At 46.2% G+C, this 22,291-nt stretch overlaps 1 protein-coding gene across 2 annotated transcripts in view; it reads left to right on the plus strand.

Moving 5' to 3' along the window:
- Positions 1-22,291, plus strand: part of LOC117902649 (laminin subunit alpha-1) — a 72,077-nt gene that overhangs the window by 16,276 nt on the left and 33,510 nt on the right. For both annotated transcript variants that reach the window (XM_034814174.1, XM_034814175.1), the window contains exons 3-4: positions 6,443-8,331; positions 8,521-9,323. In XM_034814174.1, the coding sequence (XP_034670065.1) occupies positions 6,443-8,331; positions 8,521-9,323 (2,692 nt within the window). The remainder of the gene's footprint in view (positions 1-6,442; positions 8,332-8,520; positions 9,324-22,291) is intronic.

Consider the following 22,291-nt stretch of genomic DNA (forward strand, 5'->3'; position numbering starts at 1 on the left):
AAGCAATGGCCTGCGGTTAGGACAACGTTGAGTCCAATCAGATTTCCGGCACATGCGAATCTATATTGAGTATCGTTTTTCCTCGTATAAATGGGCACGACCCAGGATGCATGAAGGGAGTTTGTTAGTTCGCCCGATCTGCTGAGCGTGGTAACGTGATTATTGTTGTAGCACTGATATTTGCACAGCTCCTGCTGCCTCGAGCATAGCTCCTGCAAGCCCTCCCATTCGCCATTTTCGGTACATCTCACATAGTGTACATCTCTGGTCAGATGCATAAAGCCTTCGGCGCATTCGAATTTCACCCGGGTACCCGGAATCAGAGAGTATTTATCGTCACAACTGACGCGTGCTCCATGCTCTCCGTCGTAGCAGGTGGGACTCAAGGAAAACAGTTGAGTTAGCTCCTCTGGACTGCAAAGTTCTGGGGAACAGACTTAGACTGGGGAAAAGCCACACTACCAGACGAGAGACTTACTTGTGCAACGCGGATTAAAGTCCTCTAAGTCCACCAGCCACTGTTTATCCGGTTGGCAGTGTTTGGTGGAGCCATTTTCAGAGTACGGCAGAAAGGTGTATGTATCGCCGCACTCGAACCGCACATTGACGTCAAGGATGGGTGGAACGACAAGGACTTGCTGGCCGTCTGCTAGAACCTGATGGATCCTCATGGTGTCTTTGTTGTACATGACCAGTCGACAGCCGTTTGTGCCATTCGTGTCCGGGTCTAAATAGACTGGCTTGACACGGCACTGGGGAAGTGCGCGGTTCCAGGACCCGTCCTTCGTGCACACATTCCAAACTGTGCGATTGTTGCTCTGGCACTGCAGCTCGGCTGGCTGATTGGGATAAACAAAACGTGTTCCGTTGCTCGAGGAGAACTTTGTGTTTTTGGTAAATATATGCGCCCCGTCAGGCGGCTCTATGCAGATCGCCATCGGCTTTGCCATCCAGCTCTCCTTGTTCCCGGTGCAGACACCGAGCAGCTCGTCAGAGCCGTCCAAGCAGTCGATTTTGTTATCGCAGATGTAATCATGATCGACCAGCACGCCATTGGCGCACTGAAAACAGGGATAAGCTGAGCAGGGCTGGAAGCACAGTTCCAGGGACTCATCGCGACCATTGCTGCAGTCGATTCTGCCATCGCATTTCATTGTCTTAGATACGCACTCTCCAGGTAGACATTCGATTTCAGCAATATCACATTTGCCCCGGATGTTCAAGTCCTTGAATTTCAGTCCGAAAATCTCTTCTTCACATATTTGGGGCAGCTCATCACTACCATCAGGGCAATCTCTGGCTTTGTTGCAAGTTGCATCTTTGCTCACTGATACGCCCGTGGCACAGTAGAAGCTCTCATGATCCATGTCGTGCGGATGAGTCTTGCACTCTGAATAGGATTCATCGCTGCCGTGCTTACAATCTGGTATCCCATTGCACCTTTCCCCGAATGGGATACACTTTCCATCTTCCTTACAAGGCCATTCATCGTTCTCCTTGCACACTTCCGCTGAAGCAGATCCACAAATCAGCAGCAGCAGCAGGGAGTACGAGTGGAACCCATCGAGCATTATTGTGCGGAGATCCGTACGTAATTAATTGCTTAATGTCGTTGATGAACTGAGCAGCGACTGGCGACTAAATATGTATTTTCTGCGCACAATATGAGGTCTCGAATAAAAGATAAATCCCAAAATGGCTGGCTTCGTAGCGCGGAATCTTAGATACCCTTACTGTTCGAAAAGAAAAAGTGTATTTTCTCCAAACGAATCAAGGTGAAAACTATAAATAATTACAGTTTGGGTTTACTATTACTGAATATTAAATATATTGAATCGCTTCGGTGTAGGAGTTGGTGCCTTCGAGCGAGAAATTCTGCCGCTTATCTGCCCAAATGGACGTCCAAAGTCTTGTACTCCAATCTTTCTTGCTCTCTCTTTACTCTGCTGTTCTTATCGAGACATGGGGGAATTATTTTACATGGAAATATGTATTTATAGGCGGATAAATTAATGGTAGGAAGTTGAATGGTTTGCGATTCAATGCTGATCTGTATTACAGCTTCACCAGCGGCATTTCTTAAATGAAGACTTTTGTTTGTTGGGGAAATAACTTAAACATTTGTCACAACTATTTAGAAACACATTAGAGAAGAGATCTCCCCGTTGTTTGGCTGTCCCACGGCCTCCAACTCCAACCCGAACAAGACCAGAAAAGAAACACAATTTATGACCTCTGAGCAGCATTTGACATTGACGTTGGTGTCTCTGTTTGTCTATTCTCGGGCGACAAATCCGTTGGGACTCGCCTTCGCGGCTTCCCGCCCATGAGTAGATTTTAACAATTAGACTAATCGAGAGATTTACAACAACAGCAGCCAGAGGAACCGACAGGCATGTGTCAACGATTTGACAGCTTAAAATATTTTCCGTCGCTGGAAACAGGCGACAGTCTCTGACTGGTCCCCAAAAGACCGGCCGGTCAGAACTACATATGGACAGACCAGAGAATTTCGTCTGTCCGTCTGTCTGCCAGTCAGTCAGGCATTCAGTCAGGCAGTCATTCAGTCAGTGCGGCAGTTGAACATTCTGTCAGGCTGTCTGTTCCCAAAAAAATGTCTAGATTTATGCTTGAATTGCTTTGTGGCGCGCGTGACTAATTGAAAGTCTAGCGAGAACTCAGGGATACGCGGTTATAGAACCCCCAACAGCAGGGACTCTCAAACTGTTGGTGAAGTTTTTCCATCACATTTAAAGTAAAGGAAAGTACCACGAACTTTTAATCAGGGTACATTTGGGACTCTTTTCTATAAATTTAAAAAGAAAGCTCCATAAATAGACAAGCTCTGATATTTTTTTTCTCTTACGCGTTTCGACCTTTTACACACACTCAGGAAAACTATGAAATGTTCTTTGGAGTTTGCTGTTTGTCGGCAAACATCTGACCAAGCCCAGAAATACGAGTATTGCCATTTTTCAATGTTTGATGTTGGTCGTTTGTTGTCGAGTGTGTGTATCTTTTTCTATAGACATTTAATTGCTTCATTAAATTTAGCCAAATTTGGGAGGAAGAAAAAAAACTTCAAAATACGAGTAGTTGGCGGGCACTCGAGGGGCCGGTCATTTGGCATCGGTATTGGTTTCGTAACTGTAATTCAAATGTTTGACAAGTTGTTGCAACATTCGCTGCACCAACAGCAACAGCAACAGCAACAAATGCAATTCCAGCAAAGCCAACTGCCACAACAACTACGAAAACAACAAGCAAACCGTGATACAAGCCACGTACGCGAGGCATTTTAGGCGCAGCAATTATTTTAATGGTCAATTTATTTATTTGTTTTGGCTGTGATTTTAGTTTTCCTTCTTGCTTTTTTTGCTTTAGCCTTTTTCCTGCGAATTTTTAAGGCCTTTTAAAGAACGCTTCCGTCGGGCGTCGTGTGTTGCTTCGGCTGCTGCATTTGCATACATTGCGTGATTGAAGCATCGCTTGAAATACTTTCATGCTATTTACCAAGAAGCGAACCCAGTGGGAGCAGAGTTTAGAGCTCACAGAGTCAACCGCTGAATTCATTAGAGCTATTTAAAGGCCATTATTTTTTGAAATTTATTAATGTTTAGCTACTTTATTCATTAGATTTGTCTCCAAAACAAAAAACAAGCAATCAATTAACCATTCGAGGTGCAGCCACAGAACTATTCAAAATTATTCAAAACCACATTCCTTGGCATCTGGAGCAGCCCGCTTAGAGCCACCAAAAGTGCTGGCTACTTGTTCAATTCGGATGATAAAAGTGGAAGCCCAGAGCCAGTTATACAAAACTTTGCTCATTCTTGAGCCGCATTAATGCGCCAATTTTCCGAGATAAAAACTGGCAGCAGACAGAAAACTTTTCGATTACTTCAGAACGAACACTGAACACGTCGAATGGCGCGAGTAGAGAGAGAAGAGAGAGAAGAAAATGCACGAAAATACACCGTGTAAGTATAGGCAACATGTCTGCCATGTGGGTTCATTCACCATCGCATCGCGTTGGGTGTTATCTGAAAACGTGCCACCGAAAAATAACAGATTCTAGTATTTCTTCTAAATGGGCCACGAAAACTTTATAATTTGCCAAAAAATATGCAGAGATAGGCCGAGGAGAATGGTGTCTGGCAGGCAAAAATAAAACTTAGACCACAGCCCAACATTTGTTGTCTTTTATTTGTGCTGTTTCAGTCTGTCTACTTCAATTTTTGTACCGTTTATTTTTACAATTTTACGATGTCATGAGTTCTCCGTTTTGCTTTCTTTTCTTTTGGCAATTAACTGAGCAGCAGACGAGTTTTTTGTGGGTGGTGGGGAGCAGATAGTTTGCTGTCGGTTATGCCTGATGGCTTTTCCTCATTGAGCGATAAATATTTGATTGCCATAAATGTTAATTTGGGTAATTTACAACACGCAATGCAGCGTTCCCTCTCGTCTCCCAATTACTGACCGAGTCCTCGCTGTCTGACCCTGTCCCTGTCCCTGTCCCACTCCCAATTAAGTTGTCTCGCCTGTAAGAATTAACAATTTTGTTTAGACTCTCTTTGATTTGGCCTTATCAGCTGACAAGCAATCTGACAACAGGCTCCAATGCAAACGCTTTAACTCACTTCCCTCCCTCTTGGTGATCTTCGTGGGTCCTGCCCGTCCGTTGGTCTAAACTGATAAAAACGTCAGAGCGCTACCCTTGAGGCCGTCAGCGTCACTTGCCACCTGCCGCCGATTGCAATCTACAACGATTTTCACATCTCCACATGGCAGGAGCAGAAGGAGTCCATGTTCTACGTCTCTCTGTTATCTGGAACTTGTTTCTGTTCGACAGGCAGCTAGCAGGAAGTTGGTTCGCAGTCCCAGAAGCTCTGGCTCTCAAGCTCTCAAGCTGATTGCGATCAAGGTCTTGGGCAGCAATTTGAGTTGGACAACATAATTCAGTGCAGATAACTTATCGATTTGCTTTCATTGTGTCAAGTTCAGAGGCTGCAGAATATCAAGGAAATGCAGTATTTAACGTGGCATTCGAGTTTTGCAATAGATATATTTGAGGAGTATTTACTGGGCCTGAAAAGTGCCAGAGTGAATGAGGTGAATACCTAATCTAAGCTCATATCCAGTTCGTAATGCCTTCTTGAAAGCAATGAATTTTTCTCATGCCTCTAAGCTGTTTCCATTTCCACAATCAAAAACAATTTCTCACTTTTTCGCCCGTCGTTCTGGCCGGCTGTTTGCTTATTTCTATAATCTTATCAGCCGTCCAGCTGCTGCTGTAATCGAATACAGGCGGATGGGGAGCGCACGCATGCGCGGCTCTTAAGTTTTTCGCTCACCTTATCTATCGCCTGGTCAGATCTGCGGCAAAAGTGTGACGAGAAAACGCTGTTGGCGATGCTGCCATTAGCTACTTAGTGAGCGGGGCTTGAAATTTGATAGAGTTGCTGGGTGCTTGTGAGAATTGCTGGCTGCCGCTCTCAGATTACATTTAATACGGAATGGCATTTGGCTTGCCTGGTGGCTGTTGCCGGTGGCTGGTGGCGGTGCCTGGCTTATGATGACTAGCGAAAAGCCGATAGAGAAAAGATAGATCGAAATATCTCGTTAAATGGCGCCATGTGGCCAAAGTCGGTGAGTCGTAATCAATTATACACCTTGCCACACCTTCGCCACAAGTCGCCCGTCGCAAAAATTCAATTGCTTGCCATTTATTGATTTTTGTTCCCCTCTTTTTCGGCCTGGGCCCGTGTGTGTGTGTGTCTCTTTTTTTGGTCACTGATCCTCGATAGGCGCAACATTTTCAGCGTCTCGCACACGCGAGGTTTTTGGCATTTCGCTTTTTGTTTAACAATTTTCCGAATATCGTTTGTCAGCCGGTGCTGCCGGCCACATTGAAAGAGCCAGGAGGGTCGGGGGTTCAGCTTGGGCTTAGGCTCTCTGGGGCTGCGGTTGGTGGGTTGACAGTTTGGGAAATTTATGACACGACGATGCCAATGGCGGGTTAAGAGATTTCGCTAGCACTCGCAAAGATATAGACGCAGATGCAAAGATATATCTACTTGTACCCAACACAGCCGCCAAATAGAAACATCAGCCCGGTGACAGAAACAGTGACATTTGGGTGCGTAGATAATTTATGGTCCATTTGCTCAGTGGCTGTAAAACTACCAGGCGGTGTTAGGCGGTGCTTAGTGCTGGGGAAAATGGTTAATTTTACTACAAATATGTGAATGAAAAGGCGCAAATAAATATACATAAATAGCAACTAAGTTTAGTGGTAATTTGGCTAGAGAGCTGCTTAGTAATTGTTGGAAAATTCTATCTTTTTGCGATCAATTTGGCTGATGTTGTGAGAACATTTTACAAAGTGCTTTATTTATTTATTGTGATCCATTTATTAATGTTTTTCCTTTACCATTTTCAGACCTATCAAATCTTCTTTGTGATGTTAAAGTCGGCAAACTCGCCGCGACCCGCCTCTTGGATACTCGAAAAGTCGCTGAATGGCATCGACTACGAGCCCTGGCAGTACTTTGGACTGAGTGACGCAGACTGCCGGCGCCGCTGGAATCTCTCCGGAGAGAATGGCAAATATGTCTTTCAGAACGACACCGAAGTCATATGCTCGACACAGTTCTCGAAGCCTTTGCCCCTGGAGAACGGAGAGCTGCATGTTTCACTGCTGAAGAATCGTCCCGGAGCCATGGACCAGAGCCCAGAGCTCATGCAGTTCATAACCGCTCGCTACATGAGGATTCGGCTGCAGGGAATGCACTCCACTGCGAATCTGGACAACAGCGTGGACTGGCTGCTCGACTCGCCGTCGTTGGAGAAGCGCAGCTTCTACTCCCTCAAGCAGCTGCGGGTGAGTGCCCGACTGGACTGCCACGGACATGCGGACCGAACCCAGGAGACGACGGGTAGCCCAGTGGTGCAGTGCGTCTGCCAGCACAACGCTTGCGGAATGCAGTGCGAGGAGTGCTGTCCTCTGTTTCAAGATCGACCCTATCGACTGAGCGAAGAGTGCGAGATCTGTCAGTGCCATGGCCATGCCGAAAGCTGCTCCTACGACTCCTTCCTGGACAAGGGCATCTGCCAGGGCTGTGCGAACCACACGGCCGGCAATGAGTGTGAGTTCTGCGAGAGTGGATATTACAGGGAACTAGGCTCCGGCCTCACGGAACCTTGTGTGGCGTGTAGCTGCGATCCCAGCCGGTCTACTGGGAGCTGCCATCCGGAGGGCGGCCACTGCAATTGCCTGGAGGGCTTCCGGGGCAAGCGGTGCGAGGAGTGCGCTCCAGGCTACTACGGAGAGGAGTGCAAGCCGTGCGAGTGCGATGAGAGGGGAACCCTCTCCTCCGACAGCTCCTGCTCCGGCAAATGTCAGTGCAAGCTCAATGTGGAGGGGGAGGCATGCTCCGAGTGCGCTGCCGGGTACTTTGATTTGAGCGAAGAGAACCCACTGGGCTGTACCAGCTGCTGGTGCTCCGGTGTCTCCGATACCTGCCACAGTGCCAGGCTCCAGACACTGGCCTTCGAGACCCTCAACGATTGGAAGCTCACGGACATACAGCGGAAGCAATGGTTTCCCATATCTGTCGATGCGGAGAAGGGCCTGACCTTTGGCAATGAACCGGACGAACTGGAGGCCATCTACTGGCAGGCACCCCTGGGATACTTGGGCAATCGCTTGACCAGCTACGGGGCCAGGCTGCAGCTGCTGCTTTCGTGGGTTGTGATGCGCGGCGACACCTCGGGAAAGTCCTCAACGGGACCCAATGTTATTTTGTGCGGCAAGAACGGGCTGAAGATCGGCTATGCCGATGACTCGTTCGTGGGACTGGAGGCCAGCCTGAATGTGACACTAACGGAGGAGGGCTGGTACCATGTGCCGCCCGCCATCAAAGACATCAAGACCAGACTCAGGCGAACCGAGGGCGGGGAGTATCATGGGGAGTCGGTTACCCGCACCCAGTTCCTCTCGGTTCTCGTTTCCCTTGAGGCCATGCTCATCCGCGCCGCCTTCCACACCGACCAGGTGGAGACCTCGCTGGTGCGGGCTGTCATCTACTCAGGCGGCGTGGAGCTGGGCGCCCAGGCTTCCACACAGGTGGAGCAGTGCCTCTGCCCGGCCGGCTACACGGGACTCTCTTGCGAGGGCTGTGCCTTCGGCTACAAACGCATCTATGAGAACTCCACGGAGCACCAGCTGCTGAGCAAGTGCATCCCCTGTCCCTGCAACGGTCACTCCAACTCTTGTGATCTGCAGAGCGGCAACTGTGGCGATTGCATGCACAACACATTTGGCGAACGGTGAGTTTTTCAAAATAGATATTTCACCTTTAGCTAAGACATGACCCATATATGCTTTACCTCACCATGAAAGCTCGGCATACAAAGCTCTTTTTGCAACGATTTTCGTTGATGTGGCAGCGCTATCATGTATTTTCAATGATGTGGCAGCACTCAGTCAGAGAATTAATTGTGATTGCATTTTTTCAGCTGCGAGCGTTGTCAGCTTGGATTTTATGGAAACCCTCTGCAGGGTACGCCTCACGACTGCAAGCGTTGCGCCTGTCCACTGCCCGAGGAGTCGAACAACTTCTCGCCCAGCTGCCAGCTGAAGAGCTACAACTACATGGACCTGAATCCTCAGTTCGAGCTGATCGAGCACGCGGAATACATTTGCACGCAGTGCCCGGAGGGTTTCACCGGCGACCATTGCCAGGTGTGCGACGATGGATACTTTGGCGATCCGATGCAGATAGGCAGCAGCTGCCAGCGCTGCGACTGCGCTGGAGGACCGTGCAACGTGACCACCGGCGCCTGCATCACGTGCAGTGGCAACACCGAGGGCTGGCACTGCGAGCGATGCAAGTTGGGCTACTGGGGAGATCCTGCCGTCGGCTGTGAGCCCTGCCTCTGCCATGCCGAGGGATCGGAGAGCGGTCTCTGCGACAGCACAGATGGTCAGTGCCTGTGCAAGCCGAGATTCGCCGGACAGAAGTGCGACGAATGCGACACGGGCTTCGCCCACGTGGACCTACGCTGTCCGCCGTGCAGCTGCGATACCCTGGGTACTGCTACCCCTGACACGTGCGACCAACTGACGGGTCAGTGCCAGTGCAAGGTGGGCGTCATTGGTGTCAAGTGCCATGAGTGCCAGGATGGATACTTTGGCATGAACGTGGATGCCCAGCAGCTGGAGGATCTGGCTGCGCTGCAACTAGCCGAAGACGATGCCGACTGGGAGCTGGTGGCCGAAACCGATGATCCAACGGATGCCCCCACGGTGGCCTGCGAGGGTAAGTACCTAAGATTACCATGCCAAGAACAAAGAAATTCCTCAAAATGAGCCTGCGCTCTTTCTGATTAATTGGGGTGCACCTATGAGAAACAGATGTGATGGGGAGGGCAGGTCCATCAATAACTTGGAAAACATAATTGAATTTCTGCTCTACATTCGAAGGCAAAGTGAAACGCTTCGCTGCCCTTTATTGGCCTCAATTTAAAGAGCCTAATGCACAAATCAGTCAAGTTCTCGATGTGGGATCGATGCATCTGGCTGCGAAGACTGTTTGTGTTCTTCAACTTATTTCGCCATAATTGAATGCTTGAAAATATTTGTAAATGTCTTAAAATCAATTCAATATTGTCTGTTGTCTACGAAAACTCATTTGCATAATCCAAGCATTATTGTCTGGACGTTGATATGCAATGACTGCACCATCAAGTGGCCCATGCGACACCAAGCCAAAGCCTGTTACGCGCGGAACCCAGCAGAACGCAGCCCTCCTCCCGCCCAACCGACCGAGGGGCGCTGCCGCATGACGCGCGGCGCGATTAACCGAACCGGTCGCGAGCATGCAGGAAAGATAGATGTTAGGCTAATATTCGAGGAAAATTAGAACTAAACACAACTAAACTAGAGCAACTATAGCTAAGCAAGCAAAATTATCAAAGTCAAAAATTAAATTAACTACGGGAGAGGTAGGCTAGTATAAGAGATTTAAGAAGAGGAAGGGAGTGAGTCGAGGATATAATGTGATAGAGAGAATTATAATCCGAGCATAACACTCTAAAGGGCTCGTGCAAGGCATAATTCGATCTACACATTGGAAGGAACAAAGGAATATAGTTTCTAGTGGGTCTAATGGGAATCGTAAAGTTTACGCGGCTCAACAAGTCAGGGCTGTCTACATCCCCCTTGATCAAGTTGTGCATAAAAATTACACCAAGCATTTTTCTACGACTAACTAAGGATGGAAGATTTATTAAAAGAAGTCTACTACGGTAGGATGGCAGTCTGACAGTTGCATCCCAGTTGAGGCCCCGTAGGGCAAATAATAAGAAGTTTTTCTGTACTGATTCAATACGGTCCTGATGTATGTTGTACTGAGGGCACCATACACATGAGCCGTATTCTAAAAATCGGACGAACAAGCGAGATATAGAGAGTCTTCGTTATATAGGGGTCATCAAATTCCTTTGACCACCTCTTTATAAACCCAAAGCACACCCATGGCTTTATTTACCATGGTAGAAATGTGTTCAGAAAACTTTAACTTGGGGTCTAGTTTAACACCAAGATCATCAACTAATGTAATTCTCTCAAGAGAACTACCGCAGAGGGTGTAAGGTGCCAGTAAGGGGCTGGAGCGATGAAAAGTCATTACTTTGCACTTCGAGGCATTAAGGTGTAACATATTTGCGCAACACCATGACTGAAAGCTATTGAGATCAGATTGCAAGCGAGAGTGAAATGAGATGTCCTTATACTGGACACAGAGCTTAACATCATCCGCATACATAAGTATTCGAGAATTTGTTAAGACAGAAGGCAGGTCATTAATAAAGAGTGTGAAAAGTAAGGGGCCTAAATGGCTACCCTGTGGTACTCCAGAAGTAACCATGACAGGTAAAGATAAGGAGTTTTTGAAACGGACCCTTTGAGACCTAGAACACAGGTAGCTAGAAATCCATCTCAACAGATTGGGCGGAAACCCTAGAAGGTCGAGCTTTTGTGCAAGAAGAGAGTGGTTTACAGAATCGAATGCCTTACTGAAGTCAGTGTAAATAACATCCGTCTGCAAGTTACCTTGGAATCCTTTAATGACAAAGGAGGTGAACTCTAAAAGATTAGTGGTTGTTGATCGTCGCCGTATAAATCCGTGCTGAGCTGGAGATATAAGTGATTTGCAAAGATGTTGCAAGTGCGGAGTTAAAATTTTCTCGAACATTTTAGGAATAGCGGATAACTTAGATATACCTCTATAGTTTTTGGCGTCAGACTTGCTACCTTTCTTATGGAGAGGAATTATAAAGGATTCCTTCCAGATGGGGGGAAAGCTAGAAGAATGGATGGAAAGATTGAATAATTTAAGCAAAGGTCCGCACAGAGACTCGGCACAGTACCTGAGTACACAGCCGGGAACTCCGTCAGGGCCCGGTGAAAATACCGGCTTAACTAATTTAAGTTCATGAAGTAAGGAGCCTTCATTTAACATAGGGCAGAAAAATGCCATTCGACCTTGGTAAACTATATGGATACATAGTGCCTGGGTAGCTTTCCTGGGAATAGGTGGTTTGGAAAAATTGTGCAAAAAGATCGGCGATTGCCTGATCATTGTTTGCCGACATATTCAAAAATGATAGCATGGATGGATGTGCGGACGTTCTACGCTTACTGTTTACAAAGCTGTAGAACTGTTTAGGGTCCTGTGAAAAACGTATCCTGCATCGAAGTAGGTAGTTCCTATAGCATTGAGCATTAAGAACAGTGAAATTTGACCGAGCTATTAAGTAATTAGAAAGAGAAGAGGGAGAACCAACTTCTTGAGATTTTTAAATAGTCTTGATTTTAGGTTCTTTAGACTGGATAACTCTTTGGTGAACCAAGGAGGTTTCGCAGATCTAGTCGGACATGAGAGTGGGACACACGTGTCAAAAATTGTGTCAAGTACATTGTAAAAAATGTTTGTGCCTTCAATGACGTCAGCGCACGAGTACAGAGCGGACCAGTCAAAATCCCTAATTAAGTTATTGAGCTTCGTAAACTCGGCTTTACGAAAGCAGCGGACGCGTTCAGATAGCCTACCCGCACGATCCGATACAGTAGGTCCAATATCTACCGACACTTCGAAAGTAGGATGATAGCAGTCTTCAGGAATAGTGAGCGGGAGTGCTCGTGTTAACAACGATAAGGTCGGATCAGAGACAAAGCACAGATCAAGCAATCGACCCAAGGAGTTTTTCACATGGTTGACTTGAGACAGGGATAGGTCTAATAAGCCATCAATAAAATCATGTCGTGACATGGGCACAAGGTTATTTGACTCGTTAACCGAAGACCAAACAGTACCTGGCAGGTTGAAATCCCCAAGAACTATTAAATGGTCTTTGTCAGATAGCGAGGAAGATACAGTTTTTAAGGCGGACAAGTGCTGCTCGTATATTAATACATCCGAAGTCGGTGGAATATACGAGCAAGTGACATAAATAGACTGGCCGGGAAGAATCAGTCTAACACAGAGGAATTCCAAGTCTTGTGAAACCTGGACTATGAAAAGTTCCGACGTGAAGTAAGAGTTTACTGCAATCAGAACGCCTCCTCCACGCCGAGACGAACGATCATTCCTATAAATTGTGTACCTATCTGCCAAAACTTCGGAACTAAGAATGTCCGGCTTTAACCAGGTTTCGGTAAACACAATAACATGGGATGAAAATGTGAAACTATCCATAAAAGTGTGCTCAGCTTACTACGTAAGCCGCGAGCATTTTGATAGGCTACAAGGAGGGAAATCAGTTTTTTGACTGCGAGGAGTGGGAAGAGGTGGGCAGAGCAGAGGAGGAATAAGCAGAAGAGGAAAGAGTAGAGGAGGAAGGAGCACTGGCCTCACTACTAGGAAGAGTTATGGGGGGCCTATTTTTCTTCTTAGCCTTAAACTCTTTCACAACCAGGTGCTCTGGCCAAAATTTGGATGAGCAAATGGTCTCGAAATGAGTTGGAGACACGCTAATCTTGAAAGAGGATATCTCCCTGGCATAAGAGAAATTAAACTTCTCCACCTTTAAGCCATCGGTTTTTATTTTGCTTTGTATAAAAGCAGTTACATCATTAGATGTGAGGTCAGGGGCAAGCCGAGAGACAAAAACTTGCCGCTTTGGTGGGACTCCCACCAGAGGTTTTGGCACCACAGGTCTGATACCTGTGACGGCAATATCCGGTGGTCCGGGACGTTTATTAACTGGTGGGATCGAAATAGATGGGATGGGCTTTGGAACGGACTCGACAGACACGGACGCTACAGTGCTAACTGGCTGCATGTTCTCCGAGATGATCGATTCGGTAGCCGAAACTAGATCACCAGCAGCTGTCGTTGCCATTGGAGTGGCAAACGAAATTAGCTGCTGCACTATCGGAGTGGACGGAGACAGTTGATCAGCAGCGAGCGATCGAGGGACAGGCACTTGCAGATCACGAGGAGTGACTTTTTTGCGCCTGGGAGACTCATTCAGCAGTTTAAAACCGCTGAACTGAGACTCCATGGCTAGAAGCCGATCGTACTGCTTCTTAAAGCCCACGGTCAGCTCCTTAAAGCCCTTTCGCGTCTGCCTCATAAATGTGACCATGTCGTTCTCGACAGACCGACATGCCTCGCAACTGTAATGCAGACCATTACGCTTTGAGATTGCGTCACCCACGAGGCCTGAAAACCCAATACATTTTGCGTGCACTACATTATCGCAGAGCCAGCATGGGATGTTCGGCTGGTCGTGGGTGATCTGCTTCTTGCAAGCCTTAGCGGAACACACAACAACGTATTCCATTATTTCTATTATTTATATTAAATATAGAAATAAAAAACGAAATAAATAAATGAAATATATAAAAATTATTTTCTCGAAAAACAAATAGCAGTTAAACCAGTGTGCCGACAAATGCAAATAAGCAGTGCTTAAAGCGGGATCGAAAACAGATGAGCGCAGAGAGTAGAGAAAGAAGAAACGCAGCGACAGCTAGCGCGCGCTACTGCACAGAAAGTATTGAGAGCGAGAGAGGGAGCACAGTTATTCGAGCTAGAGAGTGGAAGGCAGAAGCGCAACTACAAGAGAGAGCGGCTAATAGTGAGGGCGTACTTACAAAAAAAAAAAAGCACAAACACACAACCAACCGACGCACAAATTAACACGATTAAATTACAATTCTAAACAAATAAAAGGCATGCACTCGCGTATTAGCATATGAAAGAAAAGTGGCAAGTTATTAGGCAATTATTAGAAGAGTTATTTTGAAAAAAACCCGGTTGTTTATCCAAAATAGAAAGGAAAATACGGAGCGCAAAACAAAAACACGTCTGGTCACTACGAAAGAGAACGAACGACAACAAAATTATCATCATTTTACCTCAAGTCTTCATTGCTTCAAATTCAACTCATCTATCATCCAAAATGCATTACAAGACCATTGTAATGGGATACTCTATGGTAGCTGGTTCTCCTTGAAGTCGGCTTTTTCATCACATTTTAACACCATTTACAGATTGGACAATGGAAGGCAAAAAGCCTTCTCTCTACTGCCATGGAAGAGACGACTCTTCTCGAATAACCATTTGGTGCTTGGGTTTGGCGGCAGCCTGAAGTAACGCCATGAAGATGGCTTTGTGTTTTCATTGAGTTGTACTTGAACAAGAACTCGGATTGCATAACCTTTTCTTCGTATTCAATTTTACGTTTGCAAAGCGAGTGCCTCTGTGGTTTTTCCCCTAGGCTTTTCAGTTTTCTAATTGTTTGTCTGTCATATCTTCACGCTTCAGGTAAAAACACTTGTAGCCTCGTGGCCCGTTGCTGTATTTTCATTTGTTGGCAGTCACTCTGCGGATTTTATGGACAACCAACTAAGATTTTATTTGAGTTCAGCTACTTGACTTTTTGAACAGTGTGTGGGGGTCTGAGCAGTGTGGGAAGTTGGAACAGGAAGTTGGACACTTCAGGCTGGGAGATAATCAATTTTATTGCGTCTTTCTAGAACCAAATTTATTTTGAAATATTCCCTGAAACAAGAAGTTCAGTATCTACTCAATTAAAGTCTACCCTCTGCTCCATTCATATCTTAGGCTAACAAATTAGTTATGCTTAATACCTCCCCATAACTCTAGCCAAAACATACAATCTATAGAATGTGACGATAACAAATTGATTTATAGCCAATGGCCAAGAAATCTAAGTTATGACAGAGCATAAATGTCAAAACTTTATGCAAATGGCTTGGCCACAGCCCCACAGCAGCCATCTCCGCCCAGCACCACCCCACGCCCCAACCGATCGGACCAAATGAATAACGAGACTTCCCTGGAACAGGTCAAAAAGTGGCGAAAGACACGCCAAAATCTTGGGAGGAGACCACCACTGATTGTTGTTGCCGTATTTTGCAACATTTTGCACGCTGTCGTAGCTGTTGTGGGTCAAAACATCATGACGCTTACGTGGAAAGACCTCTTGTAATACTTAGTGGGAATATATTTCAGCGATGTGGATTTTCATGGCACAGTTTGACAGTCACTGCCAGCAACACTCAACTGGTTCCGTGGCAGTGGCGGGGGTCATAAATCTTGGACTTCCAGATGCTCTGATCACTGAGGGAACCACCAGGAAAATGGCGAGCGACAGCCACAGCCTGTTTCGAGTCTTTCTCGATGTCTCTTATCGATGCATCAGAAAAACTACCAGAAGCAAAGACAAGAAGCTGGAGACCCTGACAGTGAAGGCCAGAAAGTGCAGGCCCAGACACCCACGCTGAGAAGGAGCTGGAGCTGGTGCTGGAGCTGAAGCTGAAGCTGAAGCGGGAGCCCAGCTGCAGGTGGGAAAGTTCAGTTCTTATAATTAGAAAGTACATTTTGGGCAAAAATCTCCTGTCGCATTCCTACAACTGGCACACTCTACAGCCAGTACATTTGATGGCCCACTTTGACAGGCAAGTCTTGGTCATTAGCTGCAAAACAAAAAGCTCTCGAGTAGCAGCTCCAATAATTACCACTACCAACAGTAGCACGTGCGTTTGTGTATTAAGCCCGGTGCAAATTTATGGCCCACGCATAAAATTGTGCAGCTATCTGGGAAATTAAGCAGCCAGCTACGATGTAGATACATTTAGCCGCTGGTCATATTTTGTAATCAGTTCCATTTGCCGCTCACCGGGCCACATCGAAAAGAGACACACTTTTGTGTCGACCACAGAGTCCGACTCAGTCCGAGTCTGGCTCAGACTGCATGGAGCCACGATGTGGTGTGGTGTCCAGTTTTAAGACCAAGCCTAGCCCAGCCGAGCCAGGCCGGGCCGGGCCGGGCCTAGCCACTTTGGCAATTCGAGCCAAGCGGCATATTTTCATGTGGCCGTTGTTGCTGTTGTTGCTGCGTTGACATTTTTATGGACATCGGAATGCTCTCGGGCCCCAGACTCCTAAACAGACCCACCAAAAAAACAAAAACAGAAAACCGAAAACCAAAACAAAAACAGAGAAACGTAAAAAATAGCAAACGAAATCCACTTTGGTTTCCACTTTGACTTTGCCCCCTTTCCGTTTGCCGCAAACTGATTAGCGAAACAATTTCAAATATTTGTGTTAAATAACTTGACAATTAATTGCATTTCGTGGATGCGGTTGCGTTTGTTGTGGTTTTCGCTGCTCCCGTGAAGGTGGCTCCGCCAAATTAAGTTATACTCGAACTGGTTCAATTTGAGAGTGAATTTCGCGGTGGCATTGGCGGTGCCTTAAAGAGAATTGGAGGCTATTTTGGGGCGATACTCGTAATCAGATTAAGGGAAGTCGCAACATTTCTATGCAGCGCTCCCAACATCTGCAAACAATCTGAAATGAAATGCCTCGCTTCTCAACTAGGCCAGACAATTACAACAAAATTATACGCGCACTCACAAAAAAAAGTGGCAGGCAACTGGCGCAGTATCTTTTTCATGATGAGGCTGAAAAAACTGGCAGAGAGGAAAAGCTGCTTTATAGACAAGACAGGCCAAGACGGACTCCAAGGCAATCAAGAAGCGGCTAAATGGACAAAATGGAGCACCAACTGCTGCTGCTGGCAGTTGGAACTGTCAACGCATCACTCGAAATGGGGCAAGAGGATCCTCGAGGCAATAAATCTCAAATCATTTCCAAACAAATGTGACATAAATCGTCTGGCTAACGGTAGCGGGCAGCATGCAAACCAAAACATTGACACTAATGAATGTGGCCAACAGAGTGTAATTGTCAAATGATAATTTGTTAACAATTGTATTGCCAATTCAAAGCCAGGCAGCAACCAAACTGATTGCTGGCAAACATATCTTGAAGCGGGAATGAACGCACTAGATACCCTTTCAGCTGACTGGGATACCTTTTCCAATTTCACATGCAATCATTCAATGCATTTCCTCTGAAACTGTAGCCGGGTCATTATCGAATGCACTTTTTACTGGCAATGCGGGGGACAGGCACAAGGCAGCCTGGCATTTTGATTTTCTAATTTATGGCCCAGACTTTCGCCTCCTGTGTATCTATGTATATCTTCTTCTAGTGGCCTGGTGCCATGTTTTCGCTATCGCCAACGTCCATGTCCATGCTGTCGCCGTCGTCGTCGTCGTCGTCGTCGTTGTCGTCGTCTGCTTCTCCATTTTGGTCGTGGTGTGATTTTAATTGCTCTTACAAATGTTCTTCGTCGCGCATGCTTCGTAGACTTTTCGAGTGCAAATCTATGTAGCACGGCTCCGGGCTGGAATTGGGAATTGGGTAACACAAAAGCAGAGATTTATAGCCAGCCACATGTTTGGGAGGCAATTTTCGACTTTTTCTTTCGGCTATTCGTGGAGCATGTAATGTTTTCATTTTTGCTTGATTGTGTGGGTGGAAGACCGAAAAAAGAGGCTTCACTTATCATTAGAGTATCACTAGAAGCTCAGTTTGTTAATAGTTGAACTGCTAGGTAGATGTGTGCATGGAAAATATTCTGCTAGCCACTAGCATCAAAGTCCTAAATGTTAAACTACATCCCAGTAAACACTTCTCCCACCCATCGGGCACTATCAATCCACTAATTCACAGCTGAAAATTGTCTGCCTTGTCACTTGACACTTCGCATCATTTGCATTCAGCTCAAAGTATAAAATATATTGTTTTCCTGAGACGGTTACAAAACAATGCCTCGCATAGCCCACAATCTATTTGAAAATGCCACCCAGCTGAGCCATAAAAAGCCTAATCTGTCCCGCGTTTGGGGAAAATATTAATTAGAAAATAAATGTGAATGAAACCCAAGTCAGGCGCAGGCATACGCCATTGAAAGGCACAAAATAATTAATAAATTATTTCCAGTCAATAAACTTTTCAAGCGTTTGTATTGCAACATATATTACGAGTATTTTTCAAAGCTTCCATGGGGCACGGGGCAAGCGCCGCGCCGATCGACTGGCAGTCGCTGTATTTCGGTTCATTAGGGTCAGGCCCGGAGACTGTGCGCAGAGACTGTGGGACGAGTCTCTCTGCCTTGGCGGTTCATAAAAATTAGTTGGCTATAAAATTAGCCTGTCGGCAGAGTAGAGGTGCAGAGAATTCAATTGCACTCCATTCATGGAAATCAAATTCCGTTCGCTGTCCATTTTCATTGTCCAATATTTAGATACTTTATGGCATAAAGATTTTTCTCAATGGAAATCCGAAAAGAACTCTGTACCGCGCGCCCGAAACTCGGTTCTCAGTTCACAGCTAACACAGCACTTCGGAGGTGCCAACTAAGGAAGTGAGCGGCAGGTGCGAGACTCGTCCACCAGCAGGTGGAGTTGCGGCCTGGTGTGACTTTTAGCTGCTCGTAAACAGTCCACACTCCAGAAGGTGGAAATTGTGTGTCCGTTGAGCGGGAGTTTGTGTGAGTGAGGTAAAATTGAGTGTCAGTGACATGACAAAGCGATTCACAAAATGTGCGATGGCCCTTTATGGGTTTCACACAGCGCCTTGGGAAATTTTGTATAGGTGTTTACCCATGACAGGATCTACACCATAGATGAACTTATTGGAGCTACAATGTGTACATGTCCTTAGGATTTCATCTATCAATGGATCCCTCTTCCTTATGCCAACGACAACATAATAAATATTTGCTTTCCAATGCAAAACTTTCCTTGAATGTTCAATACTTGCTTCAACTTTTCCGTGCTACTTATCATATGTGGGGTCCATGTTCAACCTTCTCTAATCTGAATGACAGCCTCGTTGGACTTGGCGGTTTTTCGGCCCAAAAACATGGCTGAAAATATTTTCGTCTTGCTTCCAACAGCACATTGATTGATTACAAAACGTGCGCCGAGCATTTTCACGGCAGCAACTCCAGCTGCAACAAGGCCTGGCAATTGTTTTTTTTTTCGCGTAGAGAGACTTTTCCACAATGGCATTTTCTTCATTTGCGCCTAACAATGGCAGCACTTTGTCACGATTTTTGCCGCACAACTAACAAGACACCGGCAACATGTTGCTAGCGGTGGATTCACTGTTTTGCTGCTACCATTTAATGTTGCCCCTGATGCTGTTGCCGCGGTGCGCCGCCGCTCCGTGTTGAATTATCGCCGCGCATGTGTGACTAACCTCCCGAGGCGGTGCACAACAAAAAGCGACCCATCGCACTCGGAGTCGGAGTCGGAGTGGAGCGGAGCGGAGCCATAAAAAGCGCCACAGTGCCGCTCGACCGCTCGCTTTTTCGGCTTTCCTTCCTCAACCTCAAGCCTCAACCTGTTGTCAATGCTTTCCTCGACCCAGCCTGCTCGAGCTTCAGTCATAATTTCTGCTGCCAACCGCTGAATCCCAAAGCAGTCGACAAGAGATTCCTTTTATATTTATGGAGCTCCCAGATGCTCCTTTTCCTTCTGCCTGCTCTTGCTCCCCCTTCTGCTGTGTGGCTACTGTAGCGTCTTTGAATTTTGACCGTCAGCGGCATGTGGCACGTTAATGATCTTGTTACCCTGGAGACTCAGTCGGGGCCCTTTTGCATAGCCCACTGGATGAGGTGTGCAACTAACGAGCTTTGGCCCCTTTTCTTCGCCTCCAATTGTCTGCCTTTCTGACTGTAATATCTGTGAATCAGAGGGGGGCATCTGTGAGTCCGAGATTGAGTCTGTGTATGCGCATGTGTATGCGATGACAGATCTGTGAATCATTAATAGCTGGCAGAGAAATGGAATTGCGCAGAGTCGTCGATCTTCCCTTCTCTTCCGGCAGAAAATTCTGTAAAATACAAAACGAACATCTCCAAAATGAGAGATGCAAAATCGTTAGTCATAAATAGAATTATATTTTGCAACATTTCCCTTTCCTTCCCACCTAGCTCCCTTCTAATTGCGCTTCCTCCCTTTGGTCATTTAATGCATTTTGTTCGTGTTCCGTGCTCTGGACGATTAGCACTTCCCATGCACTCGCCGTCGCAGTTCGAGTTGAATTTGTTTAGACTGCTGCACTTCCGCTTCGTGGCTGGGACTGGGTCTCACATGCCAGCTGCTGCAAACACCAGCAACACCATCTGCATCCACAGAACCACAGCGACAGCGACAGAGCCACAGCAGCAACGCCAACAGACACGACACGTCATCAACTTGACATTTAAATTGTGCTCTTGATAAAGTTGCCAACATTTTTTACGAGTGCGGAGGAGATGCAGAGCAGGATTGGCCTGGGACAGCGACTAGAGCTGCAGTTAAGCAGAGTCCAAAAGTCGGCTACACTGTTGCGGAAACACACAATGCCTCAGCCTCGTGGTCAGCTGTCATATTCCCAAAGAGTTTCTCAGATCTCGTCGGTGTGGTCCCAGGCAATTCATGTCAAGACAGACGACAGCGTTTCTCTATCAGATTGAAGTTTTCATGGGCGGGTTGTTGTGGTACTTTTGACCACAGCGATAAATATTATTTTAAAAATCTAAAAAATAATCCGTAAATTAGGAAAATGTTATGAAAGCAAACACTGATTAGAAGATCAAAAGAACTTGTTGATTTTTCTTTCCTAATTTCTAAAAAAAAGTGTCTAAAGTCTCTAATATTTCATAATCCATCCATAAAGCCTGCAAATTCTGGGCTTAAATTAAATAGATTCAAATAAAAGTGTTCTCTGTGATGCATTTCCCTTGGCGTTAAGGTCGACTTTTGTGCAGAGATCATAGAAATAATCTCAGCCTCACCGTTAGAATTCCTTGATTGAAATTTGAAAAGCTCATAAAATGGAGCTTGAGTCATCCAACTCGTTTCGAGCTCACATTTTACGGTTATTACAATGCACCGCACCCCACCACACACCATTTGCTTTCCACGCATGCCACACACATTAAAATATCGTAAAATTGGACCGAAAATACTGGGGTAATTACCTTTGGTACATAACTCGAAAGAGCTTGAAAGTTTTGCTGTGCCATTAGTTTTATTTGATGTTCTAACGGGTGGCTGCATCGGGACAGTTCGCTCCCTGCTGACCGTTGAACATGTCAAGTCCATTTAGATAGTGAATGAATTTTGGGGCCAGAGCAGCGTTGCTTTTTTTTGGTGGGCGTTCCCACCGCACGGACTTTCCCCAAATGCGTTCAATCAATCACCATTTCTCATGACTGGCAGAAGAAGGCTCATCGGCTGCACGCAAGCGAGTCACTTCCGAGGCGTTTAATCAATGTGGGTATGCAAGTGGTACTCCTCGTACTCCTCGTGCTCCTCCCTCTGCCACTCCATGGATCCACGAAGCACTCCTCCCCATTGCGTGCAATTGACACTCGACAACGTAAATCACAGGTGCAATTAACAACGCAAACGGCGAAGATCATCAGGCAATTCATTTAACAGTTGGCACCGCCAGCGGAAATTGTTGTTTGCTCAATAAAAGTAAATTGCAATTAAACAAAATTGCTAATTTCAACGATGACAGTCGTTGAGCCGTCGGGCGGGGTGGGATAGCTTAGCGGCAAATATTGTTAATGTGTGGATAAGGATTCGCTTCAGCTATGGAAGCGTAGAAACATTTAGTTTTAGTGTTTTGTTGAGATATCTAATAGACATTCAATACCTTAAGTGAGTCCCTGGCCACCCAGCACGTGGGTTACCCTTTACCTTGGACGATTGACTCCTTGGACAAACTTTCCCCACATATTTTACGTTCTCTTCTCTCTGCCAAAAACAAAGATTTTGCCGCCAATTGCAACAAGCTGAAAAAATCAATTAAAATCAAGACGACAGCTGCCCCAGCTGGAGCAA

Source organism: Drosophila subobscura, chromosome U (genome assembly GCF_008121235.1).
Source record: "Drosophila subobscura isolate 14011-0131.10 chromosome U, UCBerk_Dsub_1.0, whole genome shotgun sequence".
NCBI lineage: Eukaryota > Metazoa > Arthropoda > Insecta > Diptera > Drosophilidae > Drosophila > Drosophila subobscura.